At 59.1% G+C, this 26635-nt stretch overlaps 2 protein-coding genes across 3 annotated transcripts in view; both read left to right on the forward strand.

The window, feature by feature from the left end:
* The window catches only part of LOC138846706 (uncharacterized), a 480670-nt gene that overhangs the window by 28055 nt on the left and 425980 nt on the right, over positions 1 to 26635 (forward strand). For both annotated transcript variants that reach the window (XM_089306584.1, XM_089306585.1), the window contains exon 4: positions 146 to 577. In XM_089306584.1, the coding sequence (XP_089162710.1) occupies positions 146 to 204 (59 nt within the window). In that variant the 3' untranslated portion in view covers positions 205 to 577. The remainder of the gene's footprint in view (positions 1 to 145; positions 578 to 26635) is intronic.
* LOC138846704 (USP6 N-terminal-like protein) lies at positions 11533 to 26455 on the forward strand. The gene is made up of 11 exons (XM_089304925.1): positions 11533 to 11648; positions 12094 to 12201; positions 13285 to 13394; positions 14170 to 14218; positions 15181 to 15301; positions 15935 to 16029; positions 16393 to 16458; positions 17072 to 17171; positions 17545 to 17697; positions 19234 to 19654; positions 26446 to 26455. Exons 1-11 carry the CDS (start codon positions 11610 to 11612, stop codon positions 26453 to 26455), a joined length of 1272 nt encoding a protein of 423 aa, XP_089161051.1. The 5' UTR covers positions 11533 to 11609.

Genomic DNA, 26635 nt, shown 5'->3' on the forward strand with positions numbered 1-26635 from the left:
GGCCCGGGTGCTGGGACGGCGGAGCTGGGGGTCCCCCTGCCTGTCCCTCGTGAGCAGGACTTGAGGGAGGGATGAGGGGGTTTGGGAGGCCTGGGTTCCCTTCAGGAGGGCACTGAGAATCCCCCTGTTGCATCCCCAATCCCAGGCCCCCACAGACCACAAGGAGAAGTGGCCAGGGTCATCGCACTGGAAATTGGCCCCTGAGCAGTCCCTCCAGTGCTTGGCGTGACACCCAAGACATCCTGGCCCGATGACCACAGCTGTCTGCACACAGGACCCTCCTAGGACAGGTGGGTGGGTTCCCACCTGGATGTGGGCAGGGCTAGAGGGAGGTGGGGCTGTGGGAGACCCTGTGCAGTGAAGGGGAAACCAGCCGGCACTGGATCCCCTTCAGCCATCTGAGAACCCCTGGAAGGCCCAGGTGCCCTGAGCCCGGTTGTGGGGGCCGAGTGCACTACTGTGAGCAGGGATGGGCACAGAGGCAGGTGCTGGGGGCCCCTGGGGCAGAACTCAAGGGCAACTGAGTGTGGGCTCTGCAGCTCTATCCTCGGGCCAACAGAAGTCAGCGGGACCCAGAGCATCGCTGGCCTCTGGGCTCCGGTGGGGAGGGGTCCCCGTGCTCCTCCCTTGCTGCTGCTGCCATCATGGACCTGAGCGCCTGGGTCCCCATGCAGAGCAGAGATGGGCTTGTCCCAGCTCTAGAGGCTCTAAGTGGGGGCCCAGGTGCAGGCTGTCCAGGCACTGGGGAGGCCCCACTGCGCCTCCAGATGCTGCCTCCCTGGGTGCTCCTGGGACAGTAGCGGTGACAGCCCAGTCTCACCAGGAAAGAGACAGTGGCCCAGGGGCAGAGAACACCTGCCTGCCACCTCTTTAGAAACTGCATTCCCTGTTTCCAAGGGCCTAAACCGATCTCCATGTCTGCCCTACAGCCCCAGCCCTCACCCCCATCATCTTAGGCTCAGTTCCTTTCCAGCCATGTTGGAGGGACTCAGATGTGGGTAACTCAGCGAATGCACTGTTAGGGCGCAGGAGGTCAGGTGGGGGAGGTGACGGGGTCCTGAGTTGGTGCCTGGGTCCCCAGAGATGAGAGTGAGGTGGGGAGTTCAGGGCCATCTACCCTGTGGGGCTGTGCAGGAGGAGCCGGTGGTGTCCGAGGGCTCCCCTTGCCCGGGCTGCACACACCCTCCCCTCTGGGGCCAGCAGCCTGGAAGAGTCCTCAGCGTCACACGTGGTGATGGGGACCCCAGGATGAGGTCGGGGCAAGCACCGAGCAGGCCAGACGGGGGCTGTGGTAAACAAACCGTGTCTCTTCTTGCAACCAAGGCTATAAAACGGTGCAGCAGGCCCCTGGGGCAGGCACGCGTCTCCCAGATGCACGTTCCTGCCCCCACTGCTCCGAAGGCCAAAATCACCATTCAGGACACAGTGCCAGTGTGGGAGCAGACCAGGGGTCCCGCTACTCGTGCAGTGATGATCCGTCCTGCAGAAAGCTTTGGCCTCTGCATCGCCGAGAGGGAAGGCATGGAGGAGGAGGAGAGCTGGGAAGGCAGCCCAGAGCCCCTCGGCCTGGGCTCCCCTGTGGGGACCGCAGAGTCTCCAGGTTCTGCCAGCCCCACGGAGTCTCCAGAGTACTCGAGGTGGGGAGGCCTGTGCCAGTGCGCCAGTCTCCCTAACCTGAGCGGGCCAGAGCACAGGGAGGACGACTCCTCCGACGCTGGCAGCCGGGAGGGCCTGTGGATGTGGGCTCCTCCACGGGCCTCGGAGCCCCCGGAACCAGGGTCCATGCAGGCTGTCCCCGCCTGGGGGCCACGGCTGAAGACTCCCCACTACTGGCATGGCAGCCCCACGCACTCTGGGGACAGTCACGGGCTGGAGCCGGCCAGAGCCAGCCCTGGGATGGGAGACCAGGCCCGCGTGCCCTCCCTGGCCAGAGGCCTCCTTACCTCTTATTCCACGGGGCACCTGGATGATGGGTGCCTCCTAGAAGAGAGGCTGAGTCCACCATCTGTCCTACCCAGGCTGGGCAGCAGCCTTCCATGTGTCTTCACGGCATCCTATGCACTTGGTTGAGCCCCCACCGCCCAGGCTCTTCCTGGGGCCAGGACACCCTGACACTGGAAGACAACAGCCGTGCCAGGAGCCACTGTACTCTCCTCCCCAACCCCCTCCCCCACCGCCACCCTCAGGTGGTGCTGAGCCTGTATTAAATTGTTCCATGGAAAGGAGTTTGCTCCAGTTTGTGACCCCGGTGCCCAGCGGCAGCAAGCTTCCCCGTGTTCCTGGGGAGATGGGTGGTTCCACAGCCCCCATCCTCAGGCAGAGACCCGCTCAGGACCCTGCAGGCACAGAAGAAACTCCTGGCTCCTGGCTTTGGATCGGCACAGCTCTGGCGGTTGTGGCCGTCTGGGGAGTGAATGAGCAGATGGAAGACCTCTCTCTCTGTCTCTGCCTCTCCTCTCTCTGTGTAACTCTGACTTTCAAATAAATAAATAAATCTTTAAAAAATGGAATTATTTATGTATTCAAAATGTAGAGTGACAGTGAAAGAGAGACAAATCCTTCATCTACTGGTTGATTCCCCAGAAGTCCTTGAGGTCCAGTTCTATGCCAAGCGAAGGTCAGGAACCAGAATTCCAACTGTGACTCCCATGCGGGAGCAGCGGCCTACATATTGGGGCCGTCTTCCACTGCTTTCCCAGGCCTGTTGGCAGAGAGCTGGATCCGAAGCTGAGCAGCTGGGACTCGAACCAGCTCTCCACTATGGGATGCCATCATTGCAAGTTAGCACCACCCTGGCCCGTGCACTTTAAATGCTAATATCCATGAACTTATTGAAGTCCTCTCCTACCCATGTGAACGTGTCCTTGTTTAGAGACTTCGGAGAAGCAGGCCACGCCCTCAGCTCCTCTGACAGCCCTCATGTTCCTGGAGCTCCTGTCCCTCCACAAGGGAGGGAAACCATGGAGAACTGAAGACGGGAGGGCGAGCCCGAGTGCGCAGGGGTGAGTGTGCACTGGGGCTGAGCCTGGCTGTCGCTCCTACTGGGCTCCCAGCTCCTGCTGGGCTGCACCCTGGGGAGCCCCAAGCACATCAGCGCTCCCCACCAGGCCCTCTTGCTGCTCCTGGCCACAGTGGACAGCAGAAGGCAAGCGTGTGCAGGTGGACGAGAGCAGAGCAAGCCAAGGAAGCGGAACTCGCCTTAGCACAAGCTTCCCTCTACCAGCCCAGTCCTGCCACAGCAAGAACTCACGTGCAGGGCAGGTGCTGGGGCACAGCGGGTTCCACTGCTGCTTAGGATGTGGGCATCACAGGTCAGAACGCCTAGAGTCCTGTCCCACTGCTGCTTCCTGGCCAGCTTCCGGCCAGCCCCAGCTGTGCTCCCCTGTGTGGGGGAGGTGAACTTGCAGCTGCAAGACTTCCCTCACCATATGGGTGGTGGTTCCAGTCCCAGGCATTCCTCTTCTGATCTAGCTCTCTGCTATGGCCTGGGAGAGCAGTAGAAGATGGCCCAGATCCTTGGGCCCCTGCACCCACATGCGAGACCCTGAAGAAGCTCCTGGCTTCGGATCAACGCAGCTCCAGCTGTTGTGGCCATCTGGGGAGTGAACCAGCGGGTGGAAGACCTCTTGCTCTCTGACTGTCAATGCTTCTCTGCAACTGTGGCTTTCAAATAAATTAAAAAAAAAAAAATGGAAGGAGGCCATGGAGGGAGGGAGACTGGGCAGGAGGTGGCAGAGGCAGCAGGGTGGGAGAGGGTGTGTGCGGGGAAGCCACGGACAGAAGGGAGCTGGGCTCCCCTGGGGCGTCTTTCGGGGAGCACAGGTGCGGGAAGAGATGGAGAAGTCGTGCACGACCCCTGCCTTTTGACAAGGCTGCACTTCTCTGTGTGTCCTGGTTCTGTTCTCCCCATGGGAAGACAAGGACCTGGGCGTCTCTCCCAGCCCAGCCAGGGCCCTCGAGCCCCAACGAGCAGAATGTGGTCAAATGCCAAGTAGGTCTTTAGAGACAACTGGTCTACCCCGTGTCCCCTAGCCTTCAGGGCCGTGAGTGCAAGAGAGAAGCAGAGGAGCTGTGCTCCAGCCTGCCCGCCACACTGGCACTGGGTGTCCTGCAGTTCCCATAGTCACAGCAGCCAGTCGTCAAGGTCCCAGCCAAGGTGCGAGAGGCTGAGCTGGCCCAGGGCTCCAGAGGCCCTGTGTGGTGCTTTCTCCCCTTGCCCAGGCAGGGTTTCCACTGGTTCTGCTCCTTCCCTGCACCCCGGCATGGGCCCATGGTCAGGTCCCCGGGAAGAGAGAGGGAGAAAGAGCTAAGCCCTGTGTTAATCCAGGGCTGGACTTGGCCACTATCAACACACACACACGCGCCCTCTGCAACTGCAGGTCATGCAAGCTGTGGCCTGGGTTGGGCGTGGAGCCCCCCACTCCCGGGAGGACAGGCCCCTCCTGCCCCACTGGGGACACAGAGCAGGTATAAAGGGCCCCGCGATGGGAGCGGCTGTCCCTGCACCATGAAGCCTGCTGCTTGCCTGGTGCTGCTCGGCGCTGCCTGGCTCCTGTTCTCTTGCCAGTGGGTGCCAGCCACGGACGCCTGGGCTGGGGGTGCTCTGGGGGCAGGGGCCAGCTTTCCAGGGCAGTGCTGGCTCCCAGGGCGGGTGAAGGGACGCACCTGCCGTGACCCATGCCTTCCATTTCTCTTCAGATTGTGACATCTGCTGGCTGTGCAGACAGCTGTTTATGAATTTCTGTCAGGACCCTCCGATGAGTATATTTCCTATGTGCAAAATTACTAAAGTGACCCGCTAGTGCAGCCCTTGCGCTGAAGCAGTGGGAGATGGGAAACTGACAGCAGAGGAGAAGGGGCTCGCGATCAGTGCCGTGGTGAGTCCAGCTGGGCCTGACCCAACACCGGCTCCTTCCGGGGCCCTGGGGAGGGGGCACTGCTTGTGCCCACCACAGCCCAGCCTGGGACTCTGTGGGAAGAACCTCCAGATGAGGACGAAGAGTTGGGGGCCGCCCCCCCCCCACGGTGCGGGCAAGTACAGGGAGGGAGACTGTGTGGACCCGGAGCCCTGGGCTCCATGGCTGTTCAGCTCCCCCAGGCAGGCCCAAGACCCTCCAGGGCCGCTGTCCCCACGGCAGCCCTGCCTCTGTAAAATCTCAGCTCTGGCCTCCCTGCCCACAGCCTCTCCAGCGCCCGAGTCGAATCTTCTCCAAGCGGTGACCACTGGGTGCTGTCTGCCTTCAAATCTCACTAACTCACCCTGACCCCTCAGGTGCCCTCCTCCACCCCCAGACCTCATGTTTCCTTCTCCCTGGACCCCAAACGGCCATCTGGGGCTCCGGAGCCTGGAATTAGACCTCCAACAGCCCTTCCTGTCCTCCTGGGCCTGGCGACAGCTGGGGAAAAAGCAGACCAAACCCTGACTGCAGGTGGAGCACGGGCAGGGATGGGCACTGCTAGGCTGCAAGTGTGCCAGAGACAGAAGGGGCCAGCGGACTGGGGTCTGTGCATTCCTGGAGGCCCCCGGTGCCACTGCCACCTTGCCAGGCCTTCTGTGTAGCCCCTGCCTGTCCCAGCCACGCCTGCACCCCCCACAGAGAACCTCCCCCTCATTCCTCATCAAGGGAAGGATTTTTACGAGAGCTTCTCAGGCACCCAGGGTGTAGGAGAGGATCTGACTTCAGCTACCCAGATCCAGTGCCAGGCTGCAGCTCCTCCCCAGGAAGTGCCCTGTGCCTGCGCCCTGCAGGTGTCTATGGGCCCCGGCCTCACCAGGTGTCCCAACTTCTCTTTGCAGAGTAAAATCTTCTCAGATCCTCTTTGTTAAGGGAGCCCTCCCAGCCAGAAGACCCAGGGCCACCCTGGGCCTACGTTCTCAGCAGGTGCAGCCCCGCGCACTGGCGGCCTCTCAAAGGAGGAGGCAACAATAAAAGCCCGCATTGCACAGAGTCTGCTCAGTGCTGGACCGGACACCGGGCAAGGGTGTGGGAGGCGGGCGGTGCAGCGGTGCCGGCTGCCATGACTGCCAGTGGTGGCTGGATCCAGGGCTGTCCGTGTTGTTCCTGCAGGGGTGCAGTGTGGGGCGGGGCGGGGGTGTGTGTGGTCTCCGTCGCTATGGCTGAGATCCGCAGGACACACGCGTCACCGACCAGGCGTAGCCGGCCAGCCTCCTTCAGAGCGGCAGTGAGAGTCCCAGCGTCACCGTGAGCACACTGCGGCTCAGAGCCGGGGCGCGTGCCCAACTGCACAGCCGCAGCCACTCTGCTGCCCCGCCCTCTGCAGGGAGACCTGCTGGGCTGCTCAGTGTGAGGCCGTGCACGGTGGCAGTGGTGCCCACCTATAGATGGATATGAGACCTCCCACCTCCAGGCCCAAGGGACATAAGGGGTGGGAAGGGGTCCCTGACCAGACAGAAGGACCTAAAGGTCAGGGGGCATGAACGCCCCTGGCCATGATCCAGAAATCCTCTCTCGTGCCTCAGCTGGTCCCAGTGCCAACCCCCAACTGTGGACACAGCTGTGACACCGCAAACACAACCCGCGTGTGGTCTCCCGTACAGTGGGCCCAGGGTCTGGGTGTCTGCGGTGGCTCAGCCCTGTGGTCATGATGCTGCCGCCTGTCTCAGGCCCCCCGCATTCCTGTCTGTGCCCTCTGGGCCTGGATCTGCCACCTGCCCCCTGCTTTGACACAACTCACTGAGGGCACTCGGCACAGGGCTGTCTCGGGAGGAACATCTGTGTCATCCTGGTGACCAAGGAGCTGCTGGGAGGCCCAGACAGCGGCCGCTCCTGTCACCGGTGGCTTGCTGGAGGGGGGCAGGGTGGGCTGATTCTTTTCCTGTTTCTCCCACACTTGTACCTATGCTGGCTTCACAGAGAGAAGAGGTCGGGGTGGGCGCTCCAGGCAGCGGTGAAGTCCCGGATTGGGGCGCCCACATCCCCAGTCAGAGGGCCTGGTTCTACTCCCAGCTCCTTGGCTGCCATTCCAGCTCCCCGCTAATGCACACTCGGGGGTTCAGGTGGCACCTGCAGGTGGTGGTCCAAGTACTGGGGTTCCATCACCCAGGAGGGAGGGAGACCCAGATGCATTTCCTGCCTTTGGCTGGCCCAGCCCTGATTCTGGGAGCCCAGCACTCCTGCCTTCCCAGGGCCCCACCCCATCTCACCTAGCAACCTCCTACTCTGCCCACCTCTTAAAGGTCCCACACCCCTCTTGGTGCCACAAACTCTGTCTAAAGCACTTACCCCAGGGGAGACCTGCTCTTTGTGCTCACTGAGCTCTCTCCACAGAGGAGCAATGGGGGCCCCCTGCCTTTGCAGGAGTGAAAGGGAGCCCAGGGGACGGGAGGGCTTGGGGAGCAGAGACCCCCTCATTACCCCACCTGTGGGACCCTGGGGCTGTGTCCCACCACACTCCGTCTGACAGATGCAAATCTATGTGCAGTGAGGACACAGGCGACACCAGGTGTCTCGGTCCACTCTGCTGCTGTGACAGAATCCCACAGACTGGGGCGATGTCCAAGCCACACGAGCTGATTGGCTCACGGCTCTGGAGGGCCTTCGTGCTGCATCCAACATGGTGGCCAACATCCCATGGGGGTGCAGGGAGAGGCGGGTAGAGTCAAAGATGTAGAGAGAAAGAGGGAGAAAAGTAGAGGAACTTGCTTTTATTTTGAACTTTAATTTTTATTGTTTAAAGATTTATTTATTTTAAGGCCTCAGCCACTGGCCACTGCAGGCCTATGCTGAGGGGAACAGTGGATGGAAGCAACCACACCCCAAGATCCACGAATTAAACATATGTAACAACACCTTGATGATAAGGAAACATTTGTAGCAACAACAATAGGAACTCACCCCTGTGCACCCTAAGCCACCCCAGGAGGCCAGCGCCCGTCCATGCAGGAGCTGGGTTGGTGCCCATGCACCCATGCTCCCTGCACACGGACTCTGGGAAACAAACCTCCCCCCGAGTGAAGGAAAATGCAATGTGGAGAACACTAAGCCTAGGCATCTGGAGTTTCAACTCAGGCAGAGAAAGGAAAACGAATGGGCGTCTTCCACCCAATTAGGAACATCTGACTGCTGAAGCTGAGTGGTCCCCATTCAGCACTCGCTGTGTTATTTTACAGCACTTTGTGAGTCTTCCAAAGAGTTTACAATGCAATTTAAAGCTGAGAAGCTGAGAGGGAGGGGGAATATAAGAATCAGTTAAAACCCAAGTGTTGCTGGACAGCATCTCTGGACACGACACAGTGGTGCACTCATTCACACTCCGCAGAGGAGGCCAGCAGGTGTGTGGTGACCAGGGCCCTGCACCCTGTGGTCTCCATGCCAGGGCAAGGGAAGTGGGCAGAGAGGCAGAGCAGTGTGCCCTTGAAGGGAAAAGAACCGACTGTGGCCATAAGGTGGCAGCTTAGGGGCAGTGTGGGGCCCAGGACCAAGGAGGTGCTGGGGGAGGGCTGAGCCACTTTCCCAGGGGGAGCAACCTTGCGATCAGCACCCCGGGGAGCCGCGGGCCTGTGGCTACTCCTGCCTGCAGCCTGACGGGTGCTGTCCCTGTCCTTATGGTCAGCAGCAGCCCGGTGTTACCAGCATGCGGCTCAGGTGCTGGTGCCCAGGAGTTCTCAGTGCTCTGTGCCTGAAGCCCTGGCCCGTGTCCAGGACAGGGCCCTGATTCCCGCTCTGGACAGGCTGGGCCACGCTGGCTTGAGGTGCTCAGCGGGACGCTCCCCTGCCTCCATCCCAGAGGACCCCTGTGTCCACCTCCTACAACTCCAGGGAAGAAGGGCTGGAACAGAGCAGGAGGGGCAGCAGAGGGTGGCAGTGCTGGGGTGGGGCCTGTGGTAGGACAGGAGGCTGCACCCTGGGAGTCTCAGTTCAGGTCATGGCAGGGGCAGCCCCGAGTGTGGGGACAGGTCTATGTGGGGCTCCCTATGCGACCTTGTGTTCAAAGAAAGAGGACAATAGCAGAGGCAGAAAGGATTGGCGGGAGGTGCCGGTTGCCTGGGACTTGGGACCGTTACGACAGGTGGCAGAGGGCCCTGGCACCCCTGGTTCCGGGGCAGTTCTGCCAGAGCCCTGCCCTCTTCACCTGGGCCCTGGGGAGAACACAGGCCCCACTTCTGGTGACCTTTAATGAAGCCAGGCCTGAGGACCCTGAGCCCTGCCACAGCAGAGCCACTAGGGATTGGCTGGCAGGCTTCTGTGATGTCACAGTCACTGAGATGCGCACTCTGGGCTGGGAGGCGACCAGAGGCCAGTAGTGCGTCTACTGCCCAACTGACCAGTTGGTAGTGTAGGCAGCAGGCGCATTTCAGAGAATCACATGGATTCGCGATGGAGGTGAGTGGCACTTGCTCTCTGCATGAGCTGTGGTGTGGGGAAGGTCCTGCCAGGGGGGTGGCCCTGGTCTCCCACACTGGATTCCATGAGTGATGTGGTGGAGCTCTGAGTGCTGCCCCTGTGTGCAGAGCGTGTATACAGTTTTCTCATTCTTCCCGCTCTGCTGGTCACCAGTGTGGGCCTGGGTGTGAGTCCCTGTCTGGACATGGGTTCAAGACTAGGTGTCGGGTCAGCTGGTATCAGGTGGGGCAGGGAGGCCAGCTCTGAGAGCCCCAGAGATGCGGGAGCTGGGAGCAGGCCAGGGAGCCCCGTAGACTTGGGCCCCCTGGAGGACACATGGATGCCAGCCTGGGGGAGGAGCGCCCTTTCCGAGGGCAGGGGAGGCAAGGTGGGGGCTGTCCTTCCCCAACCGTCCCTAGTCCCTGAGCTCTGCACAAGTCATCCTCCAGGGACCCAGACACCAGGTGCCCGTCTGCCTGGCTGTGTGGCTGTCCCCCCTCTGACCAGGGGGACAGCCCTCAGGGCAGCATTCCTGTGGGCTCCCCGGTGCTGGCTCTCATGTGCGTGTGTGTCTTACAGATTGGATATGAATGCCCTGAGGTCCCGGAGGGCCCAGGAGCGAGCAGCGCTCATCAGACAATATGAGCAGGTACGGGCCAGGGTGCTGGGGGAGGAGGTGGGGCCCTGCCTCAAGGACTGTGCCTGTGAGAGCCAGACCCCGCCTCCCTGGGGACACGGGGGAGGGGGTAGGCGGACAGGTCCCCCAGTGACTTCTCATCCCGGGTCCCTCTCGGCTGCAGGGATGCCGAGGAGCGGCACTGTTGGTGCCCGAAGAAGAGGACGATGAGGGCGGCTGCCTCGTCCCAGACAGGCTTGGGTTCCTGCAGTGAGTCCTCCGCACCCCAGCTCACCCCAGGGCGGGACTGGGGTCAGAAACCCCAACATGAGGCGGCACACCTGTCCCCGGGCCCCGACCTTGAGCCCAGCTGTGGTCACAGGCAGGCACTGGTCAGCATTTGGGGGCAGGAGTCAGACGTGGAGGCTGTTCCCACAGATGTCAGGGAGAGAGGCCCCGTGGCTGGAGGGTGGGCTCCGGTGACCTGGAGGGATGGAGCCATCTCGGGCCATCTCTGGCATGACTCAGCAGCCCACCTTAGCATGGGGATAAGGGCTTCTGCCTCCATGTTGTGCCAGAACCTGGAGAATAAGTAGGAGCAGAGTGGTGGAGAGATGGTCAGGGTCTGGGCTGACAGAGGAGGGGGTGAGGTGGGGCGCATGACCTCAGGAGGCCAGGGCACGGGGGGAGGGTGGGCAGTGGGGGACCCTGAGGTGTGTGGGGGTCCCAGGTGCCTCGAGCCCCAGGTGCACACTCACAGCACTGAGCATCTCTCAGGCAGGCCACCCAGACTCGGTCAGTTCCAGGGTGACGTCCTGGGCAGAGCTGATGTGGGGATATAGCTGCCTCAGCCCTGGGCAGCCTGGCCCTGCTCAGGACAGCCACCCCACAACCGCTGTGGGGGGCTGCCACACACCCACGAAGGTGGACCTCTGACAGGCCTGGAGCCCCCCACTGGCAGCAAGGGCCCCTGCCTGGCCCTAGGCTCCCTGTGCTCATGGTCACCAGCCCCTCCCTCCCCATCTCAGTCCCCTGGGCTGAGAGGATGAAGCTGGTCCTTCCCTGCCCCACTAGGGAGGTCGCGGTGCCTGTTGTGGTCCTGTCCTCACCTCTCCGCCTCCCTTGCTTTCCAGTGAGCAGAAGTTGCCCCAGGACAGCACCCCGGGGGCAAAGGTAAGGACAAGTCCTTGGCCATGGGCCAGTCATCTGGAAGCAGAGCTGGGCGGAGGGGCACGTGGGGCTCGGCAGTGGTGAGTGGGAGCGCCATAAGGTCCCGCGATGTGGTACTTACACGGCACCTGCTGACATCTTACCACACTCACCTGTCCCAGAAGTGAGCCGCAGCTCAGGGGCATCTGCTGGCGGCCGCCCTGACTCATTGGCATGGTTGGGAGTGACCTGGCTGGAGCTCAGGGGCTCTTGCTTGACGACGGGGCAGCTCGGGTCAGAGGCCAGGCCACCGATGCTCCCCCAGACAGAAGATCTGGGGCTCACGGTCTGTGCCTTTTCTGGCTCCTTCTATTTGAGCACCCACAGAGCTCCTGAGCTGCATCCGAGGGCCCCTCTCAGAGCCCCAAGCTGGGCTCACGCCATCCTGTCTCGTTTTCCAGCGTAAACAGGAGGTGGGAAGGATCCAGAAGTGGATAAAGATGATAAAGAACCATAGTAAATACCGCGGCAGCGACAAGGTACCGTGGCGATGAGGGCCCCTCGGGAACACTGAGAGCTGAATTGGGGTTTGAGCAGTGCCCATTCCTGTGCCAGGCACCGCCTGCCTCTCAGATGCCCAGGGGCAACTGTCCAGTCCCTAGGGACACAGGTCATGGGCACACCTTCCCCATACACACAGGACACTGTCCTGGTAGAAAATCTGAAGTCACTGCTGAAGACAATCCCGGATGCAGGGCAGGCGTGGTTCCTGGAGCCCTGTAGGGGGCAGTCCGTACACGGCAGAGCCGGTGCCCCTGAGCCCTTGGCCCTCCAGTCACTGTGGGTCATAAGGCCCCCCTCTGGGCAGATCCTCCCTCTGCCAATACACAGGGAGCCCCTGGCTTCTCCCTCTGCTGTCTCACCCTGCGCTGCCTCCACGAGTGGCCACGTTCAGCACTCACCAGAGCCTCCTCTCTCCTGTAGTTTCAGCGCAGAATCTACAAAGGCATCCCTGCCCAGGTGCGTGGGAAGGTGTGGGCCGTGATGCTGGAGGTGGACAAGAGGAAGGCCCAGAACCCAGGCAAATACGCGGTACGGCTCTGCACTCAGCCCAAGGGGGCCCGGCCTGCTCGGGCCTGCTCAGGAGCCTGAGTCTCCGTGGAGGACCATCCCTCACTGAGCCCTCGGGAGCCTCCTCCCCATCCTGCCTTCCTCTCCCTAGATCCTAGTCAGTGCCTCCTCCTTGTCTCCTCAGACCCAGCTGGGACTGGACAGGTGTGTTTTGTGCCAGAGGCTTTAACCTGCTCTCTGCTGAGCTCACCTGGGCAGCTTGGCATACGGCCAGAAGAGAGGACTTGCTGGTCCCTGATGGGCGGGGGGTCTCCCAGGATGAGATCACAATGGTGTGAGGTAGGGAGCCCCACAGGCTCTGTGCTAACATGGCCTGCCCACAGCTGGCCAGCCCTCACCTAGGCCTGCCCACAGCTGGCCCTGCTTCACATGGACTTGCAGCCCCTGGCATTGCCCTTGCCTGGAGAGGCCGCTCCAATGGTCAGACAGCTCTCAATGCTTCTGGGAAAGGAGGGAGTGAGGACTGGTGTGAGCAGAGGGCAGTCAACTGCAGCTGGCTCTCATGGCCCCTGGCTGCCATCAGGGAGCAGGGCCCAGCTGTGTTTCCCACCCTGCCTCCCCCAAGTCTGCAGTCTGGGGCTGGCCCTGGGAGCTGGGCCTGGAGACAGTCATTGCCCAGGCTCAGCTCCAAGCCAAGGGTGGCTTGCAATGTCAAGATGGAGATGGGCCCCTCCAGCAGGGGGCAGCATGGGGCAGTGGTCAGGCTGTGGCTGACTCCTGGAGGGCAGGGCCTGAGATTTCAGCTAGGAGGCTCAGAAGCCTGGCTGGGGGCAGACCACGTCGTGCTGAGAGCTGAGGCAGGCAGGGGGAGTGCACAGGGACCTTTCAGAGCCCCTGTCTGCTGCTGACCGTCAGGGTTACGTGGGCACTGAGGCAAGTTAGGGAGCCCATGACCCTCCCTCAAGGCGGGACCCAGAAAGGAATGAGCGCTTGCAGGGAACTCCCTGTCAGCCAGAAGAGCTGACGTGGACTTGAGGTCCTTGTGTGGCAATGGGGCTTGGGCAGTTCTTGAGGCTGCCCCTCCCCCTTGTCCCTGCCCTGCAGGAGATGAAAGAGCTGGCCAGGCTGGGCGCCACTCACTTCCATCACATCGACTCCGCCATCGCATGGACTTTCAGAAACCACCTCATGTTCCGGGAACGTTACGGAATGAAGTGAGGCCTCTGGGCTGGGGAGGACCCGCGGGTGGGAGGAGCAAGGGTCCTGGGGCACATGGGGTCCCTAGGGAAGATTGGGTGCAAGCCTAAAACAGTTCATTGAGCACAGAAAACAAACTTGCCTTTTCTATAGTACACAAACTTTCCCAAAGACACTGTGGAGAGACTGAAATGAAAAGAAACACCAGGGGAGACAATAGTAGCAATCTAACTAATAAAGGTGTTGTTTCCAGAATATTCAAGGAGCCCTTCAACTCAGTCACAAGGAAGCAGTGGGCAGCCCCCCAGTACCCCGGGAACACAGGCTCGGGGGGACCCTTCATGAAAGCACACACAATTCACCTCCTCAGCGCATGAACACACACTTATTCCCTACACCACAAAGGGGCACCAGCGCACAGCTGTGGGAGGGGGGGAACTAAAACCACTGAGGACGCCAGGTGCTGCTCCCTACAAGACTAAACGTGCATGGGAGGCTGACTCTCCACAGCTTGGACACACGGGACTGCACTCCCACAGTGGGACGCTCACCTGTGCCCTGAACACCCACCTGGGGAAATGAAAGTGCACGGGACTGCGCCCTGGGAGGTGTGCGTGTCCATGCAGGCGGCGCTCACCCACACGGTGGACAACACACAGGTGCCCTGATGACGTCACTGCGCATGAGCAGAGTGTCACGGGCCCTGCGTGTGGCTGTCAGGCTCTGTTAGGCAGAGCTGCACTGAGAGCCTCGGCAGCACAAGACACACGGCCTCTGTCCTCTCTCTTCCAGCCAACAGGCCTTATTCCACATACTGATGGCCTATTCCGTCTACAATCCCGTGAGTATTCTGGGATCATAGCGCAGGTGCTATCCCGGCAGTCCCTGCAGGGCACCCCTGGTCACAGAGATCCCAGCCTGGGTTGAGGGGCCTCTCTCATCCACAGCTCCAAGGAAGAGCGGTAGAGGCCAGGCTCTGAGCCTCCTTGGACCCAACCTCAAGTTCTGGGAGGAGAAAGGCAGCCTTCTCCTGGGCTGGTCTCCAGACCCCAGGAGCTTGGCCGTGTTGGGATGCCCCTCCCAGGGCTAGCATTCCACACAGTGGGGCGGGGGGTGAAGGCAGGGCAGATCAGGTGTACGACTTTGCTCTGGGTCCCACTGATGCCATTACACCCACCAGCCCTGTGGTTGGACCCATGGGCCTGAATCCCACTCTGTACAGCGCCACTGCCACAACCACCCACTCAGACTTTCCCATGCGTGGAGCAGGCGCAGGGCTCCATGGGTGACCCAGCAAGGCCTGGACATCCCCACTCCCCTGACCTGCCACTGGCCAACCCTGCCTGGTGCCCTGGTTCCCAGGGGGCCTGGCACTCAGGAAGCCAAGGCCTGCACCCATGCCAGAGGCACTCCTCCTGTTCTGGTCCTCGTAGCACTTCCTGGCTTATTTTTCCTCGTGGGAGAAAGGGCCACCGGCTCACCTGCAGAGCTCAGGGGTCCAGAAGCTTCCATGGGCATCGATCTGGATTCCCACAGCAACCTGGCCCATGCTGACATCTTGGGGGTAACAGGTGTCCATACTTGAGCTCTCCCCCTGTGCTGCCTAAGCTCAGGCCCTGCAGGATTCCCTCCAGGAACTTGGAGAACTTCTCTGGGCTCCAATTCTTGGGCAGCTGACACCAAGTGGCAGGATATCTTCCTAGACCCTTCGGTGGGTGACCCTGATCTCCCTGAGAGGTGGGCCATCCTAGGATATCATTCTTGCCAGGGGAGGTCTCCTAAAGGTATTCTGGGATCTTGCAGGAGGTGGGCTACAGCCAGGGTCTGAGCCATGTGGTGGCGCTGTTTCTCATGTATATGCCCGAGGAGGACTCTTTCTGGGCCCTGGTGCAGCTCATGGAAAGCAGGAAGCACGCGATGCACGGTAGGTGGATGGCGTGTGGGGCCCAGTGCATGCAAGTCCGTGCACGGCCCTCACTGGCTCCTGAATGTGCAGGACAGTGTCGCAGTGTGTGTGTCGGGGGGGGGCTCCCTAGAAGCCAGGGCTGGCAGAGGCCTCCCAGACTGAGCCAGCCCCCTTCTTTTACCACCACCCAAAGGCCCTGCAGCTTGGCCATGGCCATCCTGGGTGTGGGAACCTTCAGAACAAGGGGTCCTGTCCTTGTCCAGTGACTCAGGTCGGTTCTGGCTCTTCTGCCTCACACGTCTGTACACAGACTCTCAAGCACAGAGCCACACCCAGGGAACTTGTGGAAGGCAGCATCCCCTGTAGGGTCACCCCATCCTCGCTCCTGAGTCTTGGAATGGTCAGGAGTCACCCAGTCTGACTGCACCCACCCCAGCGGGCTCCAGGGGCAGCCTGGCCTGGGCTGCACACAGTCACCCACCTGCACCCACCTCCCAAGCAGATCCTCTGCCCTGGCCACATTCATCCCCACCTGCCCCTGGTCCAGCCTCCCCTGACCCTCAGTGCTCAGAAGCACCCCACCCCGGCCTGGGGCTCTCAAGCCTTCCTAGGAGGAGGCTCTCACATGGGGGTGTGGCTGATTCTACTCAGGTTTCTACAAACCAAACACCCCCAAACTGGAGCGATTCCAGCAACACCTGGGGCTCATTGTGCATCGCGTGCTCCCCTCCCTGGAGAAACACCTGGTAAGTTAAGCATCTCCTTTCTCCTCTTGGGGGCTCTGGGCTCATGGGACTGCTTCCTGAGCCAGGGGAGGCCACGTCCTCACCAAAACTTTCCTTGGTTACTGGGGTCCGCGGCAGCTTGGGTGTTGGTTTGTTTTCCAGCACTTGGTCCCCCAGAGTTGGCGTAGATTGAAGGGAGACGCTGTCCCCAGAGCAGAGTGGACTGAGGGACCTGTGTCCCTTCAGGAACCTGCATGGCTGGGAGGGGGGATGTCCCTGCTGCTGGGCTTCCTGCACCCAGGGGCTCTGCCCCAGGGCTCAGATTAGAGGGAGTCAGGCCTGGGCCCTGGGCCCTGAGCCCCCTCTGCCTCTGCCTCTTCTTAGGAGAAGGAGGGTGTGTGCCTGGAGGACTCCACCGCCCACTGGTACATCCAGTGCTTCCTGGATGGGGTAAGTGCCCCGGGGACCCCTTGCCCAGGGAAGCTCCTGCCCCAGTGCCTGGTTCTCTGGTGCTGGTGGCCTGTGACTCTGAGCTCCCCCAGCCCCAGCAGACACAGGAGGGAGCCTGCTGTGCAGACCAGGCAGGCCCTGCCCTGCCCTGCTAAGTGTGGTCCAAGCTGAGGCTGAGCCTCAGAGCCAGCAAGGAGGGGACAGGTCCCACCAGGACCCATCCTGAGAGCCTGGCAAAGGCCAGAGCCCTACAGTGAGAGGCAGGAGATCCATAGACCCCCCGAGGCAGAGGCTGGTGGCAGCACAGCCCAAGGGCTGACCCCTCCCCCAGGTCCCTGGGGTGTCTGGCATCTCCAGTGTGCCTTCCAAAGTGTGCAGACCCCCAGGGTCCAGGACAGGACATGGTCATCCTCTGTGGGTCTGGTTCGCTGAGTGGGCAGGGATGTGGCCATGAGGCATGGCCTCCCCTCCCCTCCCAGGAGGAGCTCTGGCCTTCTTGTGTGATCAGCCTCCTGGAGTCTCCCTCTGTCCTAGGGTAGTGACACTGCACACCCACCCCTGTGGGCCATGCTGAGGCCCTGACGGGCGGGTCCTCCAATGCCTCTGTCCCCAGGTGCCATTCCCCCTGGCTCTGAGAATATGGGATATATACATCCTGGAGGGTGAGCACGTGCTCCCAGCCATGGCATACACGGCCCTCAAGATCCATCAAAGTGAGTCCTCAGGGCCCACAGAGGCCCGGATGCTGGGACGGAGGATCTGGGGGTCCCCTGCCTGTCCCTCGGGAGCAGGGCTTGAGGGAGGGGTGAGGGGGTTTGGGAGGCCTGGGTTCCCTTCAGGAGGGCACTGAGAATCCCCCTGTTGCATCCCCAATCCCAGGCCCCCACAGACCACAAGGAGAAGTGGCCAGGGTCATCGCACTGGAAATTGGCCCCTGAGCGGTCCCTCCAGTGCTTGGCTTGACACCCAAGGGTGTCCAAGGGTGTCTGCAGCCCATGTCTGGTGCTGGGACAGGGCTTGGAGCAGCCATGGTGGCTGCGCCATCCCTAGGGCCCCTCCCAGCCTGACACCCACCCCCATGTCTAGAGCGCCTGCTGAAGATGCCCCGGGACCACCTCCGGGAGTTCCTGCAGGTGACCCTGAAGCAGGCCTGGTCTCTGAGCGAGGATGCGGTCATCAGGCAGCTGCGGGCCTCCATGCATGAGCTGGGGAAGCTCCAGTGCCTCCTGCCTCCCGAAGGTGAGTCCAGCACATGGCCCCGTCCCATGCTCCCTTGGGGGAGTCAGTAGTGGGAGTGCCAGGCCCTGACATCCCCGCCCAGGGCCTCACCTCTTCCTGGTCCTCCTTGTCCTCCGCGGGCTCAGCAGTTCTGCTTTCTGAAGCTCTGACAGCATGGCCTGGCAGGGCCTCTGGCAGCTTCCCAGAATCCTCCTGTGGGTGCCGGCTCGCCCCCCACGACTCTGGGGCCGGGCCGTGGAGCTGTCCTCAGGACATTTGTGGCTCTGGCTCCTCGGCTGACCCCCACTCTGGAGTGGATTGGAGGCCCCGCCTTGAGCTACCCTGCCCAGGTCTGGAGCAGGTGTCCTGGCTCAGTGCCCCCAGGAGCCTGGAGCACAGCTGGACCCCCACTCCAGCAAGATGAGAAGCGGCCCTGCCTGCCCAGGGGGGCTCTCCCCAACTGACCCCACACAGCCTCCTGGCCCGATGACCACAGCTGTCTGCACACAGGACCCTCCTAGGACAGGGGTGGGTGGGGCTCCCACCTGCATGTGGGCAGGGCTAGAGGGAGGTGGGGCTGTGGGAAACCCTGTGCAGTGAAGGGGAAACCAGCCGGCACTGGATCCCCTTCAGCCATCTGAGAACCCCTGGAAGGCCCAGGTGCCCTGAGCCCAGTTGTGGGGGCCGAGTGCACTCCTGCGAGCAGGGCTGGGCACAGAGGCAGGCGCTGGGGGCCCCTGCGGCAGAACTCAAGAGTGTGGGCTCTGCAGCCCTAGCCTCGGGCGAACAGAAGTCAGCAGGACCCAGAGCATCGCTGGCCTCTGGGCTCTGGTGGGGAGGGGTCCCTGTGCTCCTCCCCTGCTGCTGCTGCCATCATGGACCTGAGCCCCTGGGTCCCCATGCAGAGCAGAGATGGGCTTGTCCCAGCTCTAGAGGCTCTAAGTGGGGGCCCAGGTGCAGGCTGTCCAGGCACTGGGGAGACCCCACTGCGCCTCCAGATGCTGCCTCCCTGGGTGCTCATGGGACAGTAGCGGTGACAGCCCAGTCTCACCAGGAAAGAGACAGTGGCCCAGGGGCAGAGGACACAGGGCACCCCTGCCACCTCTTTAGAAACTGCATTCCCTGTCCCCAAGGGCCTGAACCGGACTCCATGTCTGCCCCACAGCCCCAGCTCTCACCCCCATCATCTTAGGCTCAGTTCCTTTCCAGCCATGTAGGAGGGACTCAGATGCGGGAAATTCAGCCAATGCGCTGTTAGGGTGCAGGAGGTCAGGTGGGGGAGGTGACGGGGTCCTGAGTTGGTGCTTTAGTCCCCAGAGATGAGAGTGAGGCAAGGAGTTCAGGGCCATCTACCCTGTGGGGCTGTGCAGGAGGAGCCGGTGGTGTCCCAGGGCTCCCCTTGCCCGGGCTGCACGCACCCTCCCGTCTGCGGCTAGCAGCCTGGAAGAGTCCTCAGCGTCACACGTGGTGATGGGGACCCCAGGATGAGGTTGGAGCAGGCACCCTGCAGGTAGACGGGGGCTGTGGAGAAGCAAACCGCGTCTCTTCTTCTTCCAGCCAAGGCCATCGAACAGTGCAGCAGGCCCCTGGGGCAGGCACGCGTCTCCCAGATGCACGTTCCTGCCCCCACTGCTCCGAAGGCCAAAATCACCATTCAGGACACAGTGCCAGTGTGGGAGCAGACCAGGGGTCCCGCTACTCGTGCAGTGATGATCCGTCCTCCAGAAAGCTTTGGCCTCCGCATCACCAAGAGGGAAGGCATGGAGGAGGAGGAGAGCTGGGAAGGCAGCCCAGAGCCCCTCAGCCTGGGCTCCCCTGTGGGGACCGCAGAGTCTCCAGCTGCGGCCAGCCCCACGGAGTCTCCAAAGTGCTCGAGGTGGGGAGGCCTGTGCCAGTGTGCCAGTCTCCCTAACCTGAGCGGGCCAGAGCACAGGGAGGACGACTCCTCCGACGCTGGCAGCCGGGAGGGCCTGTGGATGTGGGCTCCTCCACAGGCCTCAGAGCCCCCGGAACCAGGGTCCATGCAGGCTGTCCCCGCCTGGGGGCCACGGCTGAAGACTCCCCCCTACTGGCATGGCAGCCCCACGCACTCTGGGGACAGTCACGGGCTGGAGCCGGCCAGAGCCAGCCCTGGGATGGGAGACCAGGCCCACGTGCCCTCCCTGGCCAGAGGCCTCCTTACCTCTTATTCCTTGGGGCACCTGGATGATGGGTGCCTCCTAGAAGAGAGGCCGAATCCAGCATCTGTCCTGCCCAGGCTGGGCAGCAGCCTTCCGTGTGTCTTCACGGCATCCTATACACTTGGTTGAGCGCATACCCCCCAGGCTCTTCCTGGGGCCAGGACACCCTGACACTGGAAGACAACAGCCATGCCAGGAGCCACTGTACTCTCCTCCCCAACCCCCTCCCCCACCGCCACCCTCAGGTGGTGCTGAGCCTGTATTAAATTGTTCCATGGAAAGGAGTTTGCTCCAGTTTGTGACCCCGGCGCCCAGCGGCAGCAAGCTTCCCTGTGTTCCTGGAGAGTGTGGGCAGCTCCACAGCCCCCAGCCCCAGGCAGAGACCCACTCAGGACCCTGCAGGCAATGCCTGAGATTCAGCTGTGCCCTGTGGGAACTGGGTCAGGGTGGGAGAGCAGTAGCTGTGAGTGCCCGTGACCTCTGGGACAGATCAGCACAATAGGAACAGCCGTGGTTGGAGGGCCTGTGTCACCTCTGTGCTCTCCCCTAGACCTGGGCGGCCGTGGCTGCAGCATCCCTGGCTTGACCCCGCATGTCTCTCACAGGTATGGGATACCTGTTGCAGACTGTATGTTCCAGGACCTCAGGAAGGAATTAAATTCCTGTGGTGTATACGCTGGCCCATTATCAGGCTTTATTGTCCAGGGGACACCGAGGACCAGCAGGGCTGACTTAACCGCCTTTATCACATTTCTAGCCTTTTCTCCGGATTGGGCTGCTGCAAATACAGCCTTTGAATAAGTATCTCCCACCACTTGGACAAACTTAAGTTGACCCAAGGAGTTAATGTGGGTGACGTCCACTTGCCAGAGCTTCTTAGGAGCAAGTCCTCGTGGGTTCACTCCTGCTTGTAGCAGTGGGCCTGACGGGGCGAGGGGGCACAATTCTTGCAAGAGTGCACTAGGTGTTTGCATTGGCTCATTGTTAGCTCCGGGAAAAGTGATTTTGTGTTGCTTTCTGCCATATGAAGTTTTTGGTGTAGAATAGGGGCTTGTTCTAGGTGTCTGATGGCAGCCATGTTGCAGGAGATAAGATGATCGACCTTTTCATTGCCTTGGGAAACTCACATAACAAGCAGCAAGTATGACCTGCAAACCAGCATAAGCACAGCAATGGAGTTTTTTTTCTGAACTTGAGCCTTGAACCCCCTGGGCGGTTTAAAGGGCCCTGTGCCTCCATCAGCACCAGCAGGTGGTATTGGGAGAGAGGCATCTCCCCAGACTGAGTTGTCCCGAGCCCTTCCAGCCCCTGAGGGCTGCAGCTCTACAGGCCCACACGCCGGGTCACCAAGGGGCGGTGCTGCTCTGCCTAGACCCTCCAGAGAGCTCCCCCAGCCTCCGATGCAGGAGCACAGTGTGTTGGCTCCAACAAAACAAGGGTGTCCATGGAAACACTAGCAGAAGCGAGCCCGAGACAGCTGCTTGTGCGCTTATCTGGAACCCGGTGAGCAGCAAGAGGAGTAACTTAATATCGGGTTATAGCCATGAATAAAACCCCACATGTGAGTGCATCCTGATACAAACAGATAACTGCATAAGCAGACGGATGGAGAAGAGACAAATACTCCTGAGGGAGACCGCAAGTAGTCAATGGCTGACTCTGCTCCAGCAGGGGGAGCTACTGCCCCTCCCTGGCAGATGTGGGCAGTCCTCTGCTGATAACCCGTGGTCAGTCACAGCTGTCATGCACCTGGATGCCAGGTGACAAGAAGTGACCTGATTTCTTTGGTTTTCTTTCCAAACTCCCCAACCTTAGTCCAAACTCCAAAGAGAGCACAGTGTAGGGGACATTCGTCATCCCCGGGCAGGCCTCCCCTAGAGTGGCAAGGTCAGAAAACCCAGGACAGGCTGAGAAAGCTCCCAGCCCCGAGGACAGGTGGACAAAGGGCAGCTGGCACTCAGCTCTGGGTGCTTCTTTGCCTAAAGCAGTTGCCGGATGTGAATCCTGTTTGGCACAGGGTTCTCCCTGGGCTCGAAATAATTGTGTGTCTTTTCTGCTCTGATGCCCAGCAAACCGTATTCTGTCATTGTTGGTGATAGAGTGCCTCCAGCCAAAACAAAACAAAAGTGCTTAATCTTGAATTCACTTGGAAGGCAGAGTCACAGAGAGGCAGAGAGAGAGAGAGAGAGTGAGAGAAGAATTTCAGTCCGTTGGTTCACTCCCCAAATGGCTGCAATGGCAGCTGGGCCTCCTCTGGGTCTCCCATTTGGGTGCAGGGGCCCAAGCACTTGGGTCATCTTCCACTGCTTTCCCAGGCCATTAGCAGAGAGCTGGATCAGAAGTGGAGCAGCCGGGACTGAAACTGGCGCCCACATGGGATACCGGCACAGCAGGCAGCAGCTTTACCCATTAAGCCACAACATGGACCCTAATTTTGACATATTGTGACATGTAAAACCTGCACTTTTAAAAATGAATGTGAGGGGCTGGCTTGTGGCTCAGTGGGTGTAAAGCCCTGGCCTGCGGTGCTGGCATCCCATATGGATGCTGGCCAAGTCTGGCTGTTCTACTTCCAATCCAGCTCCCTGCCATGGCCTGGGAAAGCAGTAGAAGATGACCCAAGTCCTTGGGCCTCTGCACCTGCGTGGGGGACCTAGAAGAAGCTCTTGGCTTCTGGCTTCTAATCAGCACAGCTCCAGCCATTTTGGTCATTTGGGGAGTGAATCAGCAGATGGAAGACATTTCTCTCTCTCTCTTTCTCTATCTCTCTAACTCTGTCTTTCAAATAAATAAAATAAGTCTTTTTTTAAAAAAATTAATGTGAGGCAATATCTACACATTCACAAAAGACCTTCAAAAACGTAGTGGAAGCTGCATTTTACGAAAAAGTCATGTGACTTTCGAAATTTTTGCACTGAAATAAGCTTACTTCTTTTTTTAAGATTCATTTATTTATTTTAAAGTCAGAATTACACACAGAGAGGAGAGGCAGAGAGAGAGAGAGAGAGAAAGAGAGAAAGAGAGACAGACGTCTTTGATCTGCTGGTTCACTCCTCAACTGGCCCCCATAGCCACAGCTGTGCCAATCCGAAGCCAGGAGCCAGGAGCTTCTTCCTGGTCTCCCACCCAGGTGCAGGGGCCCAAGGACCTGGGCTATCTTCTACTGCCTTCCCAGGCCATAGCAGAGAGCTGGATGGGAAGTGGAGCAGCCGGGACTCAAGCTGGCTCCCATATGGGACGCCACCACTGCAGGAGGAGGCTTTAACTCACTACGCCACAGCCACAGCACCGGCCCCAGCTTACTGTGTTTAAAAAGGAATTATTGGGGCCAGCACAGTGGCCCAGTGGGTTAACGCCCTGGCTTTAGGGACCGGTGTCCCATATGGGCACCGGTTCTAGTCCCAGCTGCTCCTCTTATGATCTAGCTCTCTGCTATGGCCTGGGAGAGCAGTAGAAGATGGCCCAAGTCCTTGGGCCCCTGCACCCATGTGGAAGGCACAGAAGAAGCTCCTGGTTCCTTGCTTCAGATTGGCTCAGCTCTGCCTGTTGCGGCCATCTGGGGAGTGAATCAGTGGATGGAAGACCTCTCTCTCTCTCTCTCTCACTGTCCACTCTGCCTGTCAAAGAAAAAAAAATAGAGTAATTATCCAGACTTACTTCCTATAATTAATTGACTTTGACACTTATCATCAGGACTTCTACCATGCACTGCTGATTCAAAATTCTGATTAATTTTTAGAAGTCTATAGTATTTCTTTTTTGTTTGTTTTTTCATCTATAGTATTTTGAGCAGGAGAATCTTCAGAGCCCATGATCAAGAGAATTCTTCCTGCGACTATCACATATTGGTTTTTTTGTTTTGCTTTTTAAATATTTATTTATTTGAAAGGTGGAGTTACAGAGAGGCAGAGATAGAAAGAGAAAGAGAGAGAGTGAGTGAGTCTGGAAAATTACTCTTTTTTTTTCTTTGACAGGCAGAGTGGACAGTGAGAGAGAGAGAGAGAGAGAGAGAAAGGTCTTCCTTTGCTGTTGGTTCACCCCCCAATGGCCACTGTGGCTGGCGCATCACGCTGATCCAAAGGCAGGCGCCAGGTGCTTCTCCTGGTCTCCCATGGGGTGCAGGGCCCAAGCACTTGGGCCATCCTCCACTGCACTCCCGGGCCACAGCCGAGAGCTGGCCTGGAAGAGGAGCAACCGGGACAGAATCCAGCGCACCGACCAGGACTAGAACCCGGTGTGCCAGCGCCGCAATTGGAGGATTAGCCTAGTGAGCCGCGGCGCCAGCCTGGATAATTACTCTAGATAAAGACACTGTAGGGGCTGGCACTGTGGCGTATTGAGTAAAGCCGCTGCCTGCAGTGCTGGCCTCCCATATGGGCACTGGTTCCAATCCAGCTCTCTCTCTCTCTCCCTCTCTCTCTCTCTCTTTTTAAAGATTTATTTCTTTATTTGAAAGAGTTATATAGAAAGATAAGGAGAGAGAGAGAGAGAGAGAGAAAGAGAGAGAGGTCTTCCATCTGCTGGTTTACTCCCCAACTGGCCGCAACAGATGGAGCTATTCCAATCCGAAGCCAGGAGATAGGAGCTTCCTCTGGGTTTCCCACATGGAAACATGCAGAGAGCTGGATTGGAAGTGGAGCAGCCGGGACTGGAACCAGCACCTCTGCTGTGGCCTGGGAAAGCAGAAGATGGCCCAAGCCCTTGGGCCCCTGCACCCGCATGGGAGACTGGTAAGAAGCTCTTGGCTCCTGGCTTCAGATCGGCACAGCTCTGGCTGTTGCGGCCAACTGGGGAGTGAACCAGCGGATGGAAGACCTCTCTCTCCCTGCCTCTGCTTCTTCTCTGTGTAACTCCGACTCTCAAATAAATAAATAAATCTTTTTTAAAAAAGACATTGCAAATGTTAAACATTAAAATTTAATCTGTTTTGTTAAAACAACCTTTTAAAGATAAAAATAACGTGGTTGTAGTTCAATTATTCCAGACTATATTCTCACATATAGGGGTAGTGCTAGAAAGAATAGGAAAAAACATGAGAGGACAGAGTAAATACCTGAGATAATAGAGAAATATCTGTTCAAGTGCTTTTCAGTGCAAGAGTAGCTGGTAGAATTAAAGACAGCGTGTGATGTTACAAATCAGTCAGAAACAAGAGTATAACTCCTCATGCAAAAGGGAGAGCACTGAAAGTAGCCATGAAATGTAAGCCAAAACGTTAGAAGAAAGTGACTGAAATTAGAAGACACCAACCACAACCACAAAAAATGGGTTAAATTTATTATAAGAATCTCAGAGTAAATGTTTATTTTTATTTTTTTGACAGGCAGAGTGGACAGTGAGAGAGAGAGACAGAAAGGTTTTCGTTTGCCGTTGGTTCACCCTCCAGTGACTGCTGTGGCTGGCGCACCGCGCTGATCCGATGGCAGGAGCCAGGAACCAGGTGCTTCTCCTGGTCTCCCATGGGGTGCAGGGCCCAAGCACCTGGGCCATCCTCCACTGCACTCCCTGGCCACAGCAGAGAGCTGGCCTGGAAGAGGGGCAACCGGGACAGAATCCGGTGCCCCGACAGGGACTAGAACCCGGTGTGCCGGCGCCGCAAGGCGGAGGAATAGCCTAGTGAGCCAGGATGCCGGCCTGAACTCAGGTATTCTAATATAGGACGTGGCTGCAGCGGCTTAACCACTGCACCAAGGGCCTGCCCCCAGTGTGTTTCTTAAGCTTTAGGTGTCTTCGCATCAGGAAAGGAGTGGCAAGTCCAGACCCAAAATGCAAAGTCATCGTAATCAGTCATTGCTTTCTTTTTCCACTTAACGTGGCCAACTCTTCCCTGGGCTCTTCTGGGGGTTCCTACAGACCACAGAGCCTGAACCCCAGCTGCTCTGCTCCAAAGTGGCCCAGACACCCAATGGGGACGATATGGCAGCACCATACTACGTCTTCCTTTTTTTCACACCCTTGTTCTCTTTCTACCTTTTTATGTTGTAAAGTTTTAGAATTTTTATTTACATTTATTTGAAAGGCAGAGAGACAGAGATCTCCTGGCCACTGATCCATTCCCCAAATGACTGCAACAGCCAGGGCTGGGCCAGGCTGAAGCCAGGAGCCCCAAACTCAATTTGGGTCTCGTGTGTGGGTGACAGGGATCCAAATATTTGGGCTGTCACTTACTTCCTCCCAGGGTGTAGGCGAGCAGGAAGCTGGAATTCAAAGTGGAGCCAGGCCTCAAATCCAGGCACTCTGATAGGGGCTACCAGCATACCAAGCTGTGTCTTAACTGCTGCACCAAATGTCCAGAACAATGGTGCAACCTCTTTTAAAAAAACAAACAAAAAATGTTCCCATTAGCATCAGAGTTGGGGGGGGCAGTGAGTAGGTTACAGGTACAGATTCTGAAACTGCAGTCTTAAGAGACTGGGTGGCTGCAGCCTCATTTTGAGTATCCATCCCAGTGCAACAGGAGAGAAACAGGACTCATTTAGAAAAATATCAAGCTCCTCACAACTGGACACGTGTCCATTTCTAGCTCCAAACCAATCAGGAGCGAGGAGTGTCAGATCCTCACCGGCAGTGACCCCTGCTGCCCTGGTAGGGACTCCTGAACGTTCAAGCATGCCCAAAATGGCCTCATGTGAGCTTTCCGGGGTGATAGTATTGAGCACCATTGCTGTGGTGTGTCGTGTGCAAAAAAAGTGAAAGCCAAATCAGTGGTGCCTGTGCAGATCACCTAGCTGGGTGCAACAGGAGTTTGAGCCAGATTGAAGTGCCGTGTGCACTGGGGG

The sequence above is a fragment of the Oryctolagus cuniculus genome, chromosome 10, assembly GCF_051225735.1.
Source record: "Oryctolagus cuniculus isolate XC-2025 breed Fujian yellow rabbit chromosome 10, ASM5122573v1, whole genome shotgun sequence".
In the NCBI taxonomy this organism is placed as follows: Eukaryota; Metazoa; Chordata; class Mammalia; order Lagomorpha; family Leporidae; genus Oryctolagus; species Oryctolagus cuniculus.